This window comes from Pleurodeles waltl, chromosome 2_2 (assembly GCF_031143425.1).
Source record: "Pleurodeles waltl isolate 20211129_DDA chromosome 2_2, aPleWal1.hap1.20221129, whole genome shotgun sequence".
Taxonomy (NCBI): domain Eukaryota; kingdom Metazoa; phylum Chordata; class Amphibia; order Caudata; family Salamandridae; genus Pleurodeles; species Pleurodeles waltl.
This window is the reverse complement of record NC_090439.1, coordinates 587,462,285-587,483,397: the sequence shown is the minus strand read 5'-3', so window position 1 is coordinate 587,483,397 and position 21,113 is coordinate 587,462,285. Positions and strand designations below refer to the sequence as shown.

Genomic DNA, 21,113 nt, shown 5'->3' with positions numbered 1-21,113 from the left:
TCACAAATTAACAGAACCCGTAGTGGGAGGGCAGCAGCCCCGGATACACATCCATGTGAATTCTATAAGACTGTGAAAAAGATAATAGCCCCTGTTGTTCCTCCATCCTGAAGCAGTAATAATCCTACTTTTGAAACCTAATAAAAACCTAAGAAGGTGGACTCTTAAAGGCTCATCTCCCTACTAAATTATAATTATTAGGTCTTTGCAGCGATTTTAACCAGGAGACTCTCTTCGTTAGTAATTAGTATAGTACATCCAGATCAGAAGGGATTTGTCCCTGGGAAACAGCTGCACGATCTTTCCATCTATGGATATTGTCAATCGACATGGCCATTGCAAATTCTGATTCTAAGGCTATTGTTACTATTGATGCATCTATGGCCTTTGACAGGGTGAACTGGGCGTACCTATTGGAGCGCTTAGAAATCTTTGTCTTCCCTCTGGACTTACTGCTTTAATTACAACTCTATATGCAGAGGGGGACCCGACAGGGCTGTCCACTTTCCCCATTGCTTTTCAAGCTGTATTTAAAGCCATTAGCACAGGCAATCTGGGTAGATGTTGAGATGGCGCATTATTTTAGTCTTGGTACCACACAATTAAGGTTGGTCACTATGCTGATGATATTGTCCTGTACACAAGAGACCCTCAGAAAACGATGGGGGCATATCAAGGGATATTACTGATTTGGGGCCTTCTCTGATTGTGCCATAAATAAGGAGAAGACAAAGGTAATAGCATGGAATTTAGACAGCATAGAAAGGCAAAGATAAAATACTTGGGAATTACAGTCATACATAAGTTAGAAGATGTGCTGAAATATAACTTTAGAATGGTGAGAAAGGAGACTGGGGCACTATTAGTAAGGTAGGAGCATCTTCCATTACCATTCTATGGTAGGGCAAATTTAGTCAAGCAGACAATACTCTCTAAGCTAACCTACCTGTTTGGTAATGTCCACCTTCTGTTCCCCAGGGACTTTTTTAGCCAGGATACAAGGGAGACATATCTGGGCTTCCAAGAGTTCTTGGTTTAGTTGGAAGATACTAAGACGAAAGGTATAAATACTGGCAGTTGGCTTCCTGGGAGTCACGGCAAAGATGGGAAAGCAGGGCCAGTTGGGACCCCGAGGATATACTTTAAGACACCAAGCCACTAAAGAAAGAAGTATCCATGTGGCATTGGTACTAGTCAAGGCAGATGAGGAGAAATGTAAGATCTCTGTCCATTGCCGGGGAGGATACCTGCCAGTAGAGGAACAACTGAACATGTGACAGACTTTGCTACGCCTCCTTTATTCTGTTGTTAAATTGGCTATCCTCAGGAAAAAATCATTTTTACGCTCCACAGAATGTACTTGACTCCAAGGAAGCTGGTAAAATTTGCTAAAGACAACACCCTTGCTGCAAAGGTATGGAGAGGAAAAGGCCAATGGCATGTACATTTGTTTCTTGCCCCGTGCTGCTTAGCTTTTGGAATGAAGTAAGTAGAGTGGTTTCCGGGATTGTCTGCATCTATATGATGGTAAGCCCTGTCCTGACTGTTGGGAACTGATGATCTGTATGATTTGTGCACAGTTTACAGTCAGAAAATATTATTATTTTATTTGATCTTTCTGGCTTGGAGGGAGATTTGTGTAATCTGGCTGAAGATGACCCTGCCTCTTCTGAGTAAATGGATAAAGGCAGTGGATAGGACACGCAAATTGGACATGGACTGCAACAGACGTGTGAGGGTGGAAGGACTCTAGGCGAAATGCACTGTGTGGCGAGATTGCAAACCTGATTCATTTCTGTCCTGTCATCAAGCAAAATGTTCCGGCATTTGAAGGTGTATGGTGTCTCCCTTCACTCCTCAACTGGGGTGTAATTATGTCAGATAATCAATGGGCACCACTCAGGTTGAGACCAATTGTTTCTGAAGGACAAAAAAAAGGAGTCCTGTGAGGAAAGGAGCCGGACATTGTGGCCTGTGGTACTGTTGCGTTTGTGTAAGTAACTTTAACTTAGAGTTTCAGAATTTTATAGGTTGGAGACCTTAAAATGAACATCCTTCAGCTGATGTTTATACAGATAATTTTATGATCTTGTTTTTATACCATTTGCTAGTTGTGATTTTAGTACAAAACTATAACCTTATCCAACACCCTCCCTATGATCAAGCTCCTGTTTAAGAGTATGACCAAAGCAGTGTCGGATAAAAACAATACTCTGACGCAACCTCAGTGGTAAAAATATTGATATCCACCATTGATGAGATTGTAAGCTCAACCTAAATTTACGGAAAATTGCTTTATATTGATTACAATAATATCAGGCTGCATTTAGAATAGTAAATTTACCAAAATTGTTCATGTCGAAATTAAGAGTCTGATCACGACCTTGGTGGAGGGGATTACTCTGTTACAAACGTAATGGATAACCCGTCTGCCGTATTACAAGTTCCATAGGATATAAGGGAACTTGTAACATGGTGGGTGGGATTTCCGTCACGTTTGTGACGCAGTAATTCTCCCCGCCAACTTCGTAATCAGGCCCAAAGTGATGTTGAGATTAGCACTTATTGAAATTGTGGTGATACGTTTTGTGCAGGTCGACATTTTGAGTATCACAATTATGACAACAAAGCCCTTTTATGACCTGAATCATGATCAATATGTGTTAGTTCCAAATCTGTGTATATACTTTCTGGTTAACTCTCAGACCTCAGTAAGTCAAACTGTCTTACAGAAAACAATAGTAGAGAAGAGTGGTAACTGTCAGTGCCATATTGCATTTGAAGTACAAGTTGTGTAGAGTATGCCAATGTGCTGAGGTGTGACCTTGGAAGTGGAGCTACTGTAGCTGTTATTGGAAAAGTTCATTAAGGATTATGCACAATTATGTACTGTTACCTTTCCCGTTTAATATTTGGGAATATTTTGATAATGAACTACATAACATTTCAGAAGCAGGATTGACTGTAGCAAAATATATTAACTGAAGAGATGTACTATTATTTAGTACAATAAGCAGGCATTATTCATCAATGAAATTGAAGACAGACGGGGAGTTCTTGTTTTGTTGGTACTGTTCATGGGCAGTGCTTTAATACGTAACGTTTATTCAACTTCTAGAATGTAATGCTGCACTAAAATAATGCAGAGACAGTTGAAAATCAGAAAAAGGTGGACCTCACAGCCAGGGGCACTTAAGCGACTTTACTAAACAAATCTTTAAAAATGTTCCTAACATATTTAACAAATGTGATTAGTATCTTTAAAGTTTTTTTCACTTGTGCCGCTGTGCTGCACAAGGAGCATTACTGATACGCTTGTATTGTGAAGAGCAGATTGATGAAATATCCCTAACTGCACAACATAAAACCACTAAGGCACAGGGCACGGACAGACTGCAAACACATCATCTGGAAAACAACCTGTGTTTTGTTGATTTTCTCCACAGACAATAACAGTAGTGTACCTGTTGACTGCAGCTTTTGGGGTGAACGCTTGGCACAGGCCTTTCATCTTTGGCTATTACCTCTCAGACCTGCTAACAGTCATGCTTTTAGGTAAGTGTCCGAACACATGGAATTAACTCTTCATCACCTCATTTACGCTGTCTCTCACATTTAAATTGTTCTAGTTTGTCTCAACTTTTGAGTTGATTGTGTAGAAGATATCTAGATTGATGAAGTAGACTTAAGCAGGTTTTCATCTGAGCCATCTCTGAAGCATTTGCGTATTGGCTTGTACCAGACCCCGATTGTAGGCAAACGGCGGGACCCAGATTGTAGGTGGAACAGCGGATCCAGTACTTTGCAAGCTGAATCAGGACGTTCAATAGGTTGTTCACATCAAGCAGAGGTTATCGTATTTGATACTCCAATGGGCATATTTAAGAAAAGTGACACTGCACGCCACTTTTCTTGCAACCATTAGCACCCCCTAACGCAACCATGCGTGTGCCGTATTTAAAATATGGCACACCACGGCGGTAGTTAGGGGATTAGCATCAAAATATTTTGTGCTAGTCTGGTGCTTTGCAGGATTAGCGTAACAAAGTCTAACGCTAATCCTGCATAGCACCCAGAGATGCATTGTAACCAATGCAAGCCTCCTTTTAACACCTGCTGTGAGCAGGCTTTAAAAGTGCAGTAAAAATGTCAAAAATGGTAAAAGATTTCCTTGCACCATGTTTTTGGCCCCCCTAACGGGGAAACGCCCCCTTTGCATGCATTAGGCCTGGCACAGGCATAATGTGGCGCAAAGGGTTACAAAGTGGCTCAATACATGCATGGCACCACTTTGTGAATATGGCGCAGCAGTTTTGGCCTTCTAACCCTACAATAGCGTCAAAAAATGACACTAGTGTGACGATCAAATGGCGCAAGGGGCTCTTAAATAGACCCCTAAATGTTTTAAGGGAGATGATACGTATTTCAGCAAATTTATATTGGATCCCCCCAGATGAAAGACAAATTAGGGTCCGAAATACGTTGGGGCTATTGGGCATGGCTGTATATGCTGATTTGAAGAATATAAATTGCGTCACAGAATGAAATAAAACACGATCACAATCAATACAATTGTAGAAGGATGAGTACTCTTCAGTGTCATTAGATATCATTTCAATGGATTCAAAACTAAGGGGCTTATTTTTAATGCTGTGGTGGTGCAAAGCAGTCCCCTACAGTGCGCCACATTCACAAACTTGCAGCAATGGGACCATTGCGTCAGTTTGTAAAGCCTTGTGCCACATTATACCTGTGCCAGGTATAATGTATGCAAGGTAGGCGTTCCTGCATTAAAAGCCATGCAGAACTGCGTCATTTGACACCTTCACCGTGTCAATTTTTTTAATGCCTGCTTAGAGCAGGCTTCAAAGTGATGCTGGGCTTTTTAACATTGGACCCCCTCGCACTGCTGGAGTAGCATAATTGTTTTGACGCTAGTCCAGCAAGGCATCAGTTTAGCGCCACAGATGCGTCAGAATTTCAATCGCATGTGTGGAAATATGCGCCATGGAGAAGTGTATTTATGATACAGCGCTCCATGGCGCACACCATGGCATCGTTAGGGAGTCCAGGGCTTGTAAATGAGGCCCTAGTGATTTAAAAGGAGGGAGGTTGTACTTGGCACCAGATAGGGGTGCTGGATATTCAGCATTCAGTATTTTGTACTCTGGGTCAGAGGGTGGCACCCCATAAGCACGCAAGTAACACAAAGGGGACTTAACCATAAAAGACCAACTTGAGTACACAGACGCCAAAGATATATATTTCAAGTTTTGGGCAGATCCATCAGGGGGCAAAGTTGAAAGGGGGGGGAATTATGATTTCATATACTAATATTTTTGGTGATCTATAATCAACCTACATGGCATAAGGCAGGCTCTTAGCATGTTAACCCCAGTGCAGGGATCTCAGGTTTCATGCAGATCTGACAAGAAGTGGAAAAGTGAAATGTGTGGGGTTCAAAAACTCATTGTTTTGCTAATAACATTGGCACAATTTTATAGATCTGTGCAACAATTGGCAAACACTTACCATGCGTAACATACTGGTATTACTAGTTTAATGCAAGCCAATCAAAGGTTGGAACACTTAAAGGAGTGGTCACAAAAATAAGTTGTTCTCATTTTATCTAGCATAGGAATCTTTGCTCAATGCTACAGAAAGTACTCCTGATTGGACTTGTAGCAAACCTGTGTGGGAGACGAAAATTTAAAAATCAACAAAACATTTCTTTTTAACAATAATTTGCTTCTTTTCTTCTTATTTTATTAAAACAACAATCAAAACAAAAAATCAAAATAAGCTTCTTGGTTTTCTTTCAAGTTTATTTTTTCAGTTCTCAGTCAGTCATCATCAAATCTCAAACATTTTATTTGAAAGTCTTAAACTCAATATCTGATTCACTTTGAAAGTTGTACTCAATAAGTAGTCATCCAACACAGTTTCATCTTCTTCTTCTTCAGAAACTGTCACTAAATATACCCATTCAGGTGAGGTGTATTTTTGATTTGGAATTCTCTTTCTCGTTGAACACTTCACAATTGGTGATTCACTTCCACTAGTTTCAGAATCTATTTGTCTCTCACAATACTTTTTTGGCAAACACATGGATACCCTCTTGGGTGATTAGTGCGCTGTACAAATCAACATAGCATAACAAGTTCTCTTTCTTGGAATCTCCTCCTCGACTCTTTCTCTCTCAGCAACAGTTTTTGTCTCTTTACTCTTTGATGAACTTGATTTAAGCTCAGACTCAAACTTGAACATGAACATTGATCAACTTTGTCTCTGTTTGCTTTGCTCAAAGTGAGGCCCATATTTATACTTTTTTACCGCCGCATTTGTGTAGTTTTTTTAGGCAAAATCGGCACAAACTTACAAAATACAATTGTATTTTGTTAGTTTGTGCTACTTTTGCGTCACAAAACGACACAAATGCGGGGCTAAAAAAGTATAAATATGGCCATGAATGTCTTCTTGAGGGTCTCTGCAACTTTAATCTTCAACTACAACTTTTCACTGCTTGGATCAGTGACTACTTCTTCTTGCTTCCACTCATGGTTTTGCATTTTGCACTCTAACAGCTCTTCATTCTGACCTTTGGTTTGAAACTGGACTTCAGGAATTTGAGGTTCTTCATCAAAGCTTTCACTAACCTAAAACTTGCCCTTGCAGTTTGGTTTTGGTCTTTGCCTTCAGCAGTTTCAAAATCAAAATCTTCAACCCCCTTCGATTCATGAAGCAAACCTGAGCCTGGCTCTTAGTTTGAAATTGCACTTCAGTCTCTGTGCTCTTTTCTAGATAGCTCAACTCAGCCACTGCTTCATCTACTGTCACTCTCTGTGTGTGAGCAGCATGGATCCATTGTGGCACATTTGCAAACTTCACTCCAGTATTCATCGTCAGGATCACCTAATATGGTCCCTTCCACTGTTCATCCAAACACCCCTTTCAGATATGTTTTCGAATTACAGTCCAGTGCCAAGGGTTTAATACATGACACAGAATATCCTTGCATTCTTCTATTGTCACACTCACCTGATGAGAGACAGATTTCACCATATCTGCTAGACCCTTGCAATAATCTAGCACAATGTCATCAGTTATCGAAACGAGTGCAGCTGAAGATACAGATGCAAGCCTCATTGCTCGACCCACAATAATTCTATGGGGTGATAAACCAGCCTTTGTGTCAGGAGCACTTCCCAGGCTGATCAAAACAATAGAAAGGGCACCACGCTACATAAAACCAATCAAAGCACAAACCTTTACCAATTTGTTCTTAAGAGTGCCATTTGCCCTCACTACAGCACCAGAAGATTGTGGCTGATAACTAACATGAACTCTCTGATTGGCATTAAATGCTGTACAGATTATTTGCAAAACTGAAGATAAGTTGAAAGGCTAAATCGTCAGATCAGCAACAATTTGACTACTTTAAGGCTATTTGCTCTCATTGTGGGAAATGCTTCCACTCACTTAGAAAATAATCAGATAATTGCCAAGATATATTTCAAACCATTACAGTTTGGCATCTCCATAAAATCTACATGGAGTATGTAATAGGGCCTTCAGATTTGCCAATATGTTCATAACAGTAACTGTTCTTTTGCCTTCATTATTTAAATGACATACCAAACATCGACTCCAAACATCATCAGCAACATTTCAAAATCCCATATTTACCCAATACGTTTTGAAAATCATGACTAGACTATTTATACCTGCATGTGTCTGTTCATGTAAATACTTACACATAGGATGTAGCATCGAATCAGGAAGCACATATTTATATTCTGCATTTACATACAAATCCTGAATAAAAATGGTAGTCTAGTCCCTTCCATTTTCTTTTCTCATTTTCTGGGCCATCATCCAGCAAATCTCTCAATTCACTCAAAGAAGTCTGCATTGGAACTGATAACCCGTCCCTTTATGATAATTTATCACACATCAGGACTCGTTTTAGGCCAATGAATCTTTTGACCCAGTTGAGAGACACCTTAGGACGAGATAGCTAATCAATATATCAATCAATACATCAATAATATAATCAATATTTATCACAACAATGCATTTCACTTTAGTCAAAGTCATTAATCAATTCAAAGACGCTACCATGACCTTTCAGCCATGAATAATCACACCTTGTTTAGTAGAATTTTATGAGTTTTATTCCCTATTAATTATAGTCTAATAGCAAATGCGTTAATCTCAACACCAAGAAACATAATAGCATAGTCACGATATGGCAACTTTGGTAAGCTTTCATTAAAGTGAGAATCACAAACATCAGAACATTACACGGCTTGAACATAGATCAATTTAGCAGAGTGTCAATAACGCGTCAGTTCAACAAAGCATAATCTTGGTCGTTTGTCTATTTGCGTCAGTTTGGTGAACACCTGTCCTAACCACTGATTAGCATTCGCATGTTGGGCTTCATGCAAAACAATTTAGAACACCAATTTGGAAAACATCTAGCTAAGGTCTCTGTCAAAAGCAAGCAGTTGGTACCTAGAAAGGAAAAGCAAACAGACAAATCACAATCGCATTGTCATAATTACCCTCCAAAGTTTAGGTCAGCGCACAGGTTCAGTCTTCGTCCTCAGGACTTCAGTCAAATCGCCATCAGTCAGAACTCAGCTCCGGGGCAAAAGGGCACTTTCCACATAAGGAGGTAAAGTGAAAAATGGACAATCTAAGGGCAAGGATGGTCTAAGTAAAGCAATAAGTCACCAAACAGAGTGACAGAGTTTCTGGATAAAATCAATAGCATTCCCTACCTAATTTTCAATGACTCCCCGTGACATGGGTTTTTATCCCTTTTTCGTTGTACATTCCCCCAAAATTCTATTGGACGTTTGCTATACCCCACTATCTTTAACCTATCATAAAACACATTAGGTAATCTAACTCTTCACCCCATATTATTTTACAAGTTTTTATTGGTCTTCGTAATTGACGTCTTCAGAGGTGGTACGTCCGGTATGATTTCATCCTTCTGTAATTCTTTGCACATCTTTTGGTCAGCAGTTCCATTGTCTTCACCGGTTTGAATGACCTTGTACATTACATTAATCTACATTGTTTCAATTCACTTTCAACATTTATTTTGCAAACAAGAAGAAGCAGTGGGAAACGGATCTAACATGGTTACATTCATCTTCCAAGTTGAAGAAAAGGAATAAACAGGGTCATGGCCCCTTGTGAGTCAGCACACTGGAAAATAGAAAAATGCATTTAATATGAGAGCCAGGGCAGCTAAGCTTCGGCTCATGCTAACTTAAGGCCTATGAGGATTTCAATACAGATTTAATTACGCAAATGTTAGCATAAACGTATTTAAACATAATATAAACACTTTGGTAATTATTATTAGTCTATGTATACATTGGTGGCCACTCATCGTGGTCTCTATTCAAACGCTCGTCTAAGCAAAATTACTATTATTATAGTTTCTATGCGGCATCATCACACACTGATTCATAAACATTTCGGGGGTCATTACAACCCTGGCGGACGGTGTTAAAGTGGCGGTAATACCGCAAACAGGCCGGCGGGAAAAAAAGGGAATTATGACCGTGGCGGAAACCGCCAACATAGACAGCCACTTTAACACTCCGACCGCCACAGCGGTACAGACAAGCAGCGCGGCGGTCACCGCCAACAGACAGGAGGAAGACAAAGTACCGCCCACAGTATTACAACAGGCCAATCCGCCACCTTTTCCGGGGCGGATTCACCGTGGATAAAAACACGGCGGAAACAGCCATTTCAATGGGAAAACGCTCACCTTAACACACTCCACGAGGAAGGAGGGCACCATGGAGCCGGAACTCCAAACACTCCCTGCGATAGTGTTCCTGCTCCTCTACGAACATCAGCAACGCCGGCGCCGAAGACAACGGTGAGTACTGCACCTACGACAAAGGGGAGGGGGGAGGCAAAAGTCAGGGACACACACATGCAACACCCCCACCCCGACCCTCGCACACTACAACACACACACCAATGCATGTCCAAACATCACAGTAACAACCCCCAACCCCCCCAGAAGAATGCAAAGACAAAAGGAAATGAGTGCAACCATTGTGATGTATCAAAATACAGTAAGCTAATATATACAGAAATATATACACATTCCAAAAATATACATCAAGATTAGTAGTGCAGGTATGCACCATTCAATGTCCGTGGACCACTGGGCCCAAATGCACGGGCGAGGCCCACACAAGATACCTGTCCAGAAACGGAGAGAACACTGCAGGGGCATCAGATAGAAATACAACAGGCACCTCAGGGGGAAGGGAAGGAGGGGCACCTCAGCCGGATGACAGCACCACGCCAGATCCACGACGGGGCTCCATGCCCATTGATGTATCCTGGGGAGTGCAAAGCCACAGTCTCTCAAGTCTCTACAGTGGGTGGTTTGCCCACTGTACCATCCTGGGGAGTGCAAAGCCACAGTCTCGCAAGTCTCTACAGTGGGTGGTTTGCCCACTGTACCATCCTGGGGAGTGCAAAGCCACAGTCTCTCAAGTCTCTACAGTGGGTGGTTTGCCCACTGTACCATCCTGGGGAGTGCAAAGCCACAGTCTCACAAGTCTCTACAGTGGGTGGTTTGCCCACTGTACCATCCTGGGGAGTGCAAAGCCACAGTCTCTCAAGTCTCTACAGTGGGTGGTTTACCCACTGTACCATCCTGGGGAGTGCAAAGCCACAGTCTCTCAAGTCTCTACAGTGGGTGGGTTGCCCACTGTACCATCCTGGGGAGTGCAAAGCCACAGTCTCTCAAGTGGATAACAGTCTCCACTGGTTCTGGAGGGGGACTGGTGCCCAGAGTGCTTCATCCTGCTAAGGACAGAGGTAGTGGATGACAGTCTCCACTGGTTCTGGAGGGGGACTGGTGCCCAGAGTGCTTCATCCTGTGCAGGACAGACGGAGTGGATGCAGGTCTCCACTGGTTCTGGAGGGGGACTGGTGCCCTGAGTGCTTCATCCTGTGCAGGACAGACGGAGTGGATGCAGGTCTCCACTGGTTCTGGAGGGGGACTGGTGCCCAGAGTGCTTCATCCTGTGCAGGACAGACAGAGTGGATGCAGGTCTCCACTGGTTCTGGAGGGGGACTGGTGCCCAGAGTGCTTCATCCTGTGCAGGACTCAGGTAGTGGATGCAGGTCTCCACTGGTTCTGGAGGGGGACTGGTGCCCAGAGTGCTTCATCCTGTGCAGGACAGACGGACTGGATGCAGGTCTCCACAGGTTCTGGAGGGGGACTGGTGCCCAGAGTGCTTCATCCTGTGCAGGACAGACAGAGTGGATGCAGGTCTCCACTGGTTCTGGAGGGGGACTGGTGCCCAGAGTGCTTCATCCTGTGCAGGACTCAGGTAGTGGATCCAGGTATCCACTGGTTCTGGAGGGGGACTGGTGCCCAGAGTGCATCACTCTCCCCGTGACGGTCCCAGTTCCGTCACTGCCCCTGCCGCACATGGGCTAGCGATGCTTGTGTTGGCGGTGCTTGCCCTGTTCAGCGGTGCTTGCCATGGCGGTCTTTGCTCTGTTCAGCGGTGTTTGACTTTGCTGTCTCTGACCTGTGCAGCGGTGTGTGCCATGGCGGTCCCTCATTGCCCAGTGGGGCTGTGGCTGCCGGGGCCCTCCTGGGCACTGACTCTGGCAGTGGTCTCCTGACCAGTGACAATTGTGCTGCCCTCCTGGGCACTGACTCTGGCGGTGGTCTCCCGACTCTGGCGGTGGTCTCCTGACCAGTGACGATTGTGCTGCCCTCCTGGGCACTGACTCTGGCGGTGGTCTCCTGACCAGTGACGATGGGGCTGGCGGTGGCATCCTGGGCAGCGGGGATGATTGCGGCCTTCTCCGCCGTGCTGCTCTTCCCATACTTTGGCGCTTTCTTCTGCCCCTTCCCCACCTTGGGAGGAGTCACAGCTGACTCGACACTCCCCCGGGACCCTTGTGAGCGGCTTTGCCTGCAGGAGGCCTTCCCCTCTCCCGTCGGGCACTGTCCAACTTCTGGTGCTTCACAGGGGGGGGACTGGCTGTGCTTTGGCTCCGTGTCACACTGGCTGCCCTGGTGCCCGGTGCACTCCACATACCTCTAACAGGCACCACTGGTACCGGACATTTTTTGGCTGAGGTGCTACTACGGGACCTATGAATTGGAGGGGGGGGTGGTGGGAAAGAGGTAAACATCGCTCAGGAAAAGTTTCTGACGAACACTGGGACGGGTAGCTGGAGGGGGTCTGGGAGTGGAGGAAGAGGAGGTGGTTGTAGGAGGTGTAACTTTTGATGATTTGGGTGCAGGTGCATGTTCTGGAGGCTGTCGTGAGGTGGATGGATTTTGGGTGTGTGTGTGCCCGCATATGTGTACTTTGGGAGGGGGCGTCACAGACACACTGGGAGAGGACACAGAGGACGTGTAAATGGTAGTGGGGGTGGTGAGTGCAGGTGAGCGGGGTGTGGTGCTGGGTGTTCTGGTGCGAGTCCTAGTGGCTGTAGTGGTAGTGCATGCAGGTGAGAGTGTAGACGACACTGGGAGGGAGGAGGGAGACGACGAGGAGGGGGACACAGTGGAGGCAGTGGATGTTGCTGTGTCTGTACGTGGGTGATGCTTGTGTGAGTGCCTGTGGGATGTGTGGTGCCTATGTTTGCCTAAGCTGCCCTTGTGTGTTGAGGTGTGTGCAGGCTGGTCTGTAGGTGTGCTTGGGATAGGCTGAGGTAGAGGGGATTGGGTCTGGGTGGAGGAAGTTGGAGGGGGGGGGCTAGACACAGGGACAATGGCTGCCATCAGTGCTGAGGCCAGAGATTGCAGGGTTCGATGATGGGCAGCCTGACCAGAATGAATGCCCTCCAGGAATGCATTAGTGTGTTGCAACTCCCTTTCTACACCCTGGATGGCATTCACAATGGTAGACTGCCCAACAGTGAGTGACCTGAGGAGGTCAATGGCCTCCTCACTGAGGGCAGCAGGGGTGACAGGGGCAGGGGCTGAGGTGCCTGGGGCGAAGGTGATGCCCACCCTCCTGGGTGAGCGGGCACGGGGCGAAGGCTGAGGGGCTGCTGGGAGGGCGGTGCTGGTAGGGGGGGTGGCGGCTGTACCTGTAGAAGTGGGGGGCACAGATGGTGCCGCCACCACAAGGGAGCTCCCATCGGAGGACAAGTCCATGTCGCTGGTTGCTGATCCGGTGACCGCCGTGAAGCTCCCCTCGCCCTCCGTCCCACTGGTGTATTCGGAGTCCATGGTGTGGCCCTCCATGGCCATGTGGGATGCAGCCCCCTCGTGCTCCGGTGCCACTGTACCTCCGCCTGATGATGCTGATGCAAAAAAGAACGGGGAGAGCACAAAAAGGGGTTGGGAAACAGAAGAAAGACAGGTTGAGTGCATTGCTTACCGCTACCGTTGGCGGACAATACAGACACAGCAGCCCCCTGCACTACGCCGCGCTCTTGGGCTCTACAGATGCAGTTCCTGGGATATGGTCTACATGGCTATGGTGGACATCTGCACACATAGATGACACAGGGGCATGTATACCTGTACTTGGCACTCTACAGAGGTGGGGTGGAGTGCCACATGGCCTGCATTACGGAGGGGCCTAGCCTACGGAACTCGCCCTGGCCTAGGGAAACCCACAGCCCTCCTCCCCCACCCAGACCCCTCCACTGCGCGCAAAGTCAGCAGAATGACAGTCTACTCGCCCCCTTGTGGCTGCTGTGATGCCCTCATGCGCCCATCCAACTCAGGGTAGGCCACCGCCAGGATCCGGAACATCAGGGGGGTCATGGTGCGACGGGCACCCCTCCCACGTTGGGAGGCCATCCCCAGCTGAGCCTCCGCCGTCTTCTTGCTCCAGCGGCGAATGTCCTCCCATCTTTTACAGCAGTGGGTGCTCGTCTCTGGTGGACCCCCAGGGTCCGGACGTCCTTGGCGATGGCATGCCAAATATCCTTCTTCTGGTTGGCGCTGACCTACATGACATGTACAGGGGAAGAAGAGAAGTCATTAACAACTGCACCGTTGAAGTGAGTGGCCCACATCCCTGCCCTTGCCATGTGGCACATGCATTCACACTCCTTCATGCTCGCAGAACTCAGCCCCCTTCCTTCTTACATCCAGCCCTCTCCACACAGGCATAGCCCATACAACTTGCACCCTATGTACTCACCTGTTGGTCTGGAGGACCGCAGAGTAGCGTGTACTGGGGGAGGACCCCGTCCACGAGCTTCTCCAACTCCTGTGCAGTGAAGGCAGGGGCCCTTTCCCCAGACGCACGAGCCATTGTCTCTTCCAGACCGAGGTCACAGCAGCACTTGCAGTGTAGGTCCTCTCCTGTCGAAGATCGGGTATCGAGTGATTGAACAGATAGAAAATGGCGGTCACGTCCGCGGCGGTGATGTCCGCGGCGGTGCGTATCATCGTCGCTGGTGCACTGCGTCATTGGCTCCTGGGACCCATAGGGTCCAATGTTAACCAATGCAGCATTGCACCGCGGTCTACGACCGCCTACTGCGACAGTGTACAACGCCAGCGCAGTTACCTCACATCCGATTGTCCCACTTTAGAGGTCAGGCAGCCGCCATTTCAGGGGCCCACATGGCTTCATTTTCAACCGAGTCACACATACCTAGGCCTGGACTCAACACACATACAGACAACTTTTTGGAGTTTGTTTCGTGTTCTGTGTAGATGTGGGTACATTCCTCTGAATTGCTTGACTCTGTGGTCGCTGTTGTCCTTCCTAGGCACCGTCAGCTGGGACATGTGAGGAGATGGCGGAATCCTCCGGTGTACCGACCGCTGGTGGACCTGTTGACAATGGAGGAGCAACATTTAATCATCACCTACAGGTTTGACCGTGCGACAATCCAGGAACTGTGTGCCCAGTTGGAGCCTGACCTGATGTCAGCAATCCGCCATCCCACAGGAATCCCCCCTCAAGTGCAGGTGCTATCAGTGCTCCATTTCCTAGCAAGTGGGTCATTTCAGACAACAGTGGCCATGGCATCAGGGATGTCCCAGCCTATGTTTTCCAACGTGTTGTCCAGAGTGTTGTCTGCCCTGCTGAAACACATGAGGAGCTACATCGTTTTCCCTCAGGTGGAGGATTTGGCTACAGTTAAAGGTGACTTCTATGCCCTGGGACATATCCCTAACATCATAGGTGCCATTGATGGGACCCATGTAGCTCTGGTCCCCCCCAACAGGAGTGAACAGGTGTACAGGAACCGGAAGAGTTATCATTCGATGAATGTACAGATGGTATGTTTGGCAGACCAGTACATCTCTCAGGTAAATGCTATGTTCCCTGGCTCAGTGCATGACACCTACATCCTGCGGAATAGCAGCATCCCTTATGTGATGGGTCAACTCCAGAGGCATTGGGTGTGGCTATTAGGGGACTCTGATTACCCCAACCTGTCATGGCTATTGACCCCAGTGAGGAATCCCAGGACCAGGGCAGAGGAACGCTACAATGAGGCCCATGGGCGGACTAGGATGGTGATCGAACGCACCTTCGGCCTCCTGAAGGCCAGGTTCAGGTGCCTCCATATGACAGGTGGTTCCCTATTCTACTCACCAAGGAAGGTGTGCCAGATCATCATCGCCTGCTCTATGCTTCACAATCTTGCTTTGCGACGCCAGGTGCCTTTTCTGCAGGAGGATGGTCCAGATGACGGTGTTGTGGCAGCTGTGGAGCCTGTGGACAGTGATGAGGAGGAAGCAGAGGAAGAAGACATTGACAACAGGGACTCAGTCATACAGCAATATTTCCAGTGACATACAGGTGAGAACACTTTCTTTACTAATACATTTACTTTCACACTTCTACCTCTATCCTGTCTGTCAATTTCAAGCAGTATATGGTAACTGAGTTGTACATTTCCATTACGGTTTCACAGGTGTGGTTACCAATGTGTGTCATCTGCTTGCGTCCTTCATGGACTTGTGATGTGTGACATAGGTATGTTGACATTACTATTGAGAACGGATTTTGTCATTGTCATAGCTAATACACTTTTTCAAAATCACAGACTGACTCCAGATTGTTTTGTGGTTCAAGGGTGTTTATTGAAGTGCTAATTATTGGAGGTGGTGGTAAAATGGTGATGGGTGATGGTGGAGGAATGTCCATGGCAGAGTCCAGTCTATTAGTCTCACAGGTGCACTGCCCATATGGGCATAGGAAGTGGAGCTGGGGCAGTTCCAATATGGACAGGGTTACAAAGTGGGACAGTGGGATGACAATCAGGGTGGTCTCATTTTTTGGCAGGGGTCTTGCCATTGTGCTCTGTCCTGTTCCTGGATCTAAGGGACCGCTTGCGGGGTGGTTCTCTGTCTGCAGAGGGTGGGGTGCTAGTGTTGTGGTCCTGTTGCGGGGCGTCCTGTTAACTAGCGCAGGCGGAGGTGGTGGGCAGTTCATCGTCCATGCTAGTGTCAGGGGCCCCTTGTAGTGCCACGGTGTCCCTCATGGTGTTCTGTATGTCCTTCAGCACCCCTACGATGGTGCCCAGGGCGGAGCTGATGGTTCTGAGTTCCTCCCTGAACCCCAAATACTGTTCCTCCTGCATGTGCTGGGTCTCCTGAAACTTGGCCAGGACCGTAGGCATCGTCTCCTGGGAGTGGTGGTATGCTCCCATGATGGAAGAGAGGGCCTCGTGGAGAGTGGGTTCCCTTGGCCTGTCAACCCCCTGTCGCACAGCAGCCCTACCAGTTCCCCTGTGTTCCTGGGCCTCCGTCCCCTGGACTGTGTGCCCACTGCCACTGCCCCCAGGTCCCTGTTGTTGTTGGGGTGGTGGGTTATCCTGGGTTCCCTGTAGTGGTGGACACACAGCTGATTGACGCGTCCTGGGGACGGAGGTATGGGCCCGCTGGGTGGGTGCTGTACTGGTGTTTCCAGAGGGTGGAAGGTCAGTGTTGGGCTGTGCCTGTGCGAGGGGAACCGACTGTTCCGAGGCCCACGATGGTCCGGGCTGGTCATCTGGATCCAGTTGGCCAGAGCTGCTATCATCACTGTGGGCCTCTTCTGTGGGTGGGGTAGAGATGTCTGGACCCTCCTGTCAGGTGACGTTAGGTAGTGGTCCTGCAGGGGTATAAAAGCATGATTATTGCATCTGTGTGTGTCATGGTGTGCAATGGGTGGGTGACCGTGTACCCCAGTGCTAGCATTCCTGTGTGGGGGCTTGTGTGATAATGGTTAGGGGTTGTTATGGGTATGTGCAGTGGGCATACTTTAGTGATGGGTGTCTATGCTTTGTTGTGCCATGCAGGGCTTGGTGTTGGGATGTGTGTTTTTTGTTATTAGTACATTAGTGAGGAGTTGGAGTGATAGGGGATGGGGTGAGGGTGGGTGATAGCATGCAGGTAGGGTGGGGGGATATGATAGTTAAGATTTGACTTACCAGTGTCCATTCCTCCACCGACTCCTCCGAGGCCCTCAGGATGCATAATGGTCAAGACCTGCTCCTCCCATGTTGTTAGTTGTGGGGGAGGAGGTGGGGGTCCGCCGCCAGTCCTCTGAACCGCAATGTTGTGCCTCTTCCTGATGTCCTCCCGATTTCTTGGGTGCTGTCCCACTGCGTTGACCCTGTCCACGATTCTTCGCCATAGCTCCATCTTCCTAGCTATAGAGGTGTGCTGCACCTGTGATCCAAATAGCTGTGGCTCTACCCATACGATTTCCTCCACCATGACCCTGAGCTCCTCTTCCGAAAACCTGGGGTGTCTTTGGCGTGCCATTGGGTGGTGTAGGTGATGTGTGGGGTGGTGTATGTAGTGATGTGTAGCGGTGTGGGGTGTTTTGTGCGTGGATGTTGTGTGGGTGATGGTGTCGTGTGCCTCTGTGTGGTGGGGTTGTCTATTGCTGTGCTCTCTCTGTCACCTTCGTCTCTATTTTTTGGTCGTAGGGGTTTGTGGGTGATGTGGGTGTGTGTTTTATATTGTGTCGGGTGTGTGGGAGTGGTGTGTGTATGTGTATTAGGTGTGTGTATTTTGAATTGTCCAATGTGGCGGTGTTTTGGAGATGTTTGTGTATTTTGAGCGCGGCGGTGTGTACCGCCAATGGAATACCGCGGTTGAAAGACACCCGCGTAGATTCATGGGTCATAATAGCATGGGCGTGTTTCTGTTGGCGTGATGGTGGAGGATTTGTTTTCGCCAGTTTATCACTGACCTTTGGTGTGGCGGACTTGTGTGGGTGTCTGAATTGCGGCAGATTCCGTGATGTGTGTCATAATAGCTGTGGCGGAATTCCGCGGTCGTGGCGGTGTATTGGCGGTCTTCTGCACGGCGGTAAGCGGCTTTTACCGCCGATGTTGTAATGACCCCCTTCATGTTAATATGAATTATATAAGCTACGCTCTCTTTCTGCAGCAAGTTCAGTATCCATCAGGAGTATAGCCCCTGTAAAACTTGTCAGCATGTTATCCACAATAGTAGACAACTTTTGAATCTTTATGGAGTTTAAGATAACCCCTACTGAAGGAATTATGGCTCCAAATATGTCTCCAACGACAGCAGCTGCTGTTTCTCGTTTTTGTCTAGCATGTTGTAATTCAGACGTTTTAGGTATTTGCTTTAAGTCATCAATCTGGTAAATCTTTGGGAAAACTATTCCCAAATAACATGTCCCATACCATCCCTTAGAGAGACGGTAATAAGCATTAAGTCCACAGACATAATAAATCCCAGGATCGCTGGATCCTGTCCATTTAACATGAATGCCCATTTACTCTGAAACAAAAACACGTCTGCATTCACTCGTTCCCACAAATAAAGTGTCATGCTCAGATTTTGGCCTCTATATACAAAGCCTTCCTACATGTTATGCATCTATAGCTAGTTTGCCTTGCGTCTTTATTGCAGTGTAAGCATAATCATTTGCATATGTGCGTTTTTCTAGCCCCTTTTCTAATCTTTCTTTCAATGCTTTGCGTCTATCATCGGTGTGATCTAAGAAGCTTTTCTCTACAGGTGTCAATAAGCAGGTCAGATTGTTGCGGTGTGCATAAGCTGTCCCAAATGTAAGCGTTGGTTCAAAGAAACCTCTCACTAATTTTATACTATGCTCCTTAGCTAATTTGTTCAGAAACTCAATCACAGGCACAAAAGAAAACACAACATGCAGATTTGAATAAAAGTATTGCACTTGCTCTTGATTATAGAATCTTGTTAATAGCAAGCTACAACTCATCCCATAAGTTAGTGGAAGGCTATGGTAAGTGACCCCTTCTTGCACTGATGAAGGAATCTTTGTGCACACATAACAGTTTTTTGCATCCATAGTCTCAACATACTCATTCAGCAAGCAATAGAAGACATTAGTAGAAAGTTCCCCCTTTGAGTTAGTTCCCTCATGCAAGTGTTTTGCATCCTGCTCAAACCTTTCCCACAGTGTTAATGTTGTAGTTTCAGGTTTTGAAGCATGGTTAGTCACTTTCTTATCCAACCACGGCATTCCCACAATCACTCCCATAATTATTATTGCACACACAATACCTAATATAAGACTCAACCAACCACACACCTTACCCTTCTTGTTACTACCTCTATTACAAGCCATGTCTGTAAAGAATCAGATAGCAGAACAATAATCAACTTGAGGACGATTTAAAACTCTTTTCTTTTCTCCTTTTTGTTTTTTTTCTTGATGCAAAAGTCTCTTTCTCTCTGCGTGTATTTACAGCGTTTCACTCACTCCAGGACCCCTTTGTCAAATCAGGTTAGCAGCTTGTCATAATCAAGTTCTCAAAGTCAAATCAGGTTATCAGTGTCGCATCCAGTAATTTATAAGTCTCTTTTCTTTAGTTTTTCAGTTTTCGATTTTTAACAAAGTCTTTTCTTTTTAGTTACTTCAGGTACCGTAGTATTGGCCGGGTACTTCTCGATCAAAACAGAACGCTAAGAATTCTTGTTGCCATTCAGATGTTGTTGCATATGCCCTCTCAGGACCTGCGTACCTTCTATTTGTGATTCTTTTTCTTTTCAGTCTGCGTTCACCTTGCAATTCTCCTTCACTCAGGTCCTCTATTCGGGATGTATCCGTTTCTTCTGTTATTGTTTCACCTGGCACGCTTCTTGCTTTTGCAGCCTGTTTCTCTGGCCAGTTATCTCCCTTATGCGTCTTCTTCCTGCTTGTCTTTTCAGGATGCTGAACAGCACCCTCCTCTTGTAATATGGTGTTTTCTCTTGATGGACCTGCAACTGGCTCAGGGGATGCCGGTGTACTTTGATCTCTTTCTACTATTTCACCTTCTTCTTCCTCTTCTTCTGGATCTGTAACAGGTTCAAGTTCTAACCCGTATCCGTCTGCTTCTGGGAGAACTTCTCCTTGACTTAGTTCTCCTACTGCCTCTACTGAGATAGGCACACTGTCACCTCTCCCGAACTCATTTACTGTTTGAGGGACAAGGCTGTTCTCAGGGGGCTCTCCTGCAGTCTCAGTTCTCTCTTGGCTATTTTCAGGCCCTAAGACTTCCCTCTCTGGAACTGTTGAGTCGGAAACTTCAAGTTCCTCATCAGTTGGACACGTTACCTTCTTTGTGTGGCTGGCATGTATCCAGTTTGGAACGCCTGCACATTTCACAGCAGTGGTTGTTGTCAAGATTACTTGATATGGCCCCTTCCAGCGCGGCTCCAAACACGACTTTCTCACGTGCTTCTTGACGACCACCCAGTCACCGGCTTGCAGGGTGTGACCTGGATCACCGATCGGTGGCAATGTGTTAGCTTCCACCTGGTGAGAAAAAGAGCGAATCACATCATTCAAGCCTTTGCAGTAGTCCAACAGCATATCATCTGTGATATTCACAAGAGCATTTGCAGGTTCATAGCTCTACCCATAAGGATTTTGTGTGGTGATAGTCCTGTCTTCTTATCAGGGGTGTTCCTCATTGACATCAGCACTAAGGGCAATGCACCTGGCCATTTTATATTGGTAGCTGCACACATCTTCGTCATTCTCGATTTTAAAGTACCATTCATTTGCTCTACCAATCCTGATGCTTCGGGACGGTAGCTACAATGCAGCTTCTGTTCGATGTCTAATGCAGCACACAAGAGCTTAATCACCGCATTGTCGAAGTGTCTGCCCCTATCTGAT

At 46.7% G+C, this 21,113-nt stretch overlaps 1 protein-coding gene across 1 annotated transcript in view; it reads left to right on the top strand.

The window, feature by feature from the left end:
- LOC138276821 (ethanolaminephosphotransferase 1-like) overlaps positions 1–21,113 on the top strand; it is a 355,017-nt gene that overhangs the window by 138,540 nt on the left and 195,364 nt on the right. The window contains exon 6 of the mRNA XM_069219207.1: positions 3,447–3,555. Within this exon, the coding sequence (XP_069075308.1) occupies positions 3,447–3,555 (109 nt within the window). The remainder of the gene's footprint in view (positions 1–3,446; positions 3,556–21,113) is intronic.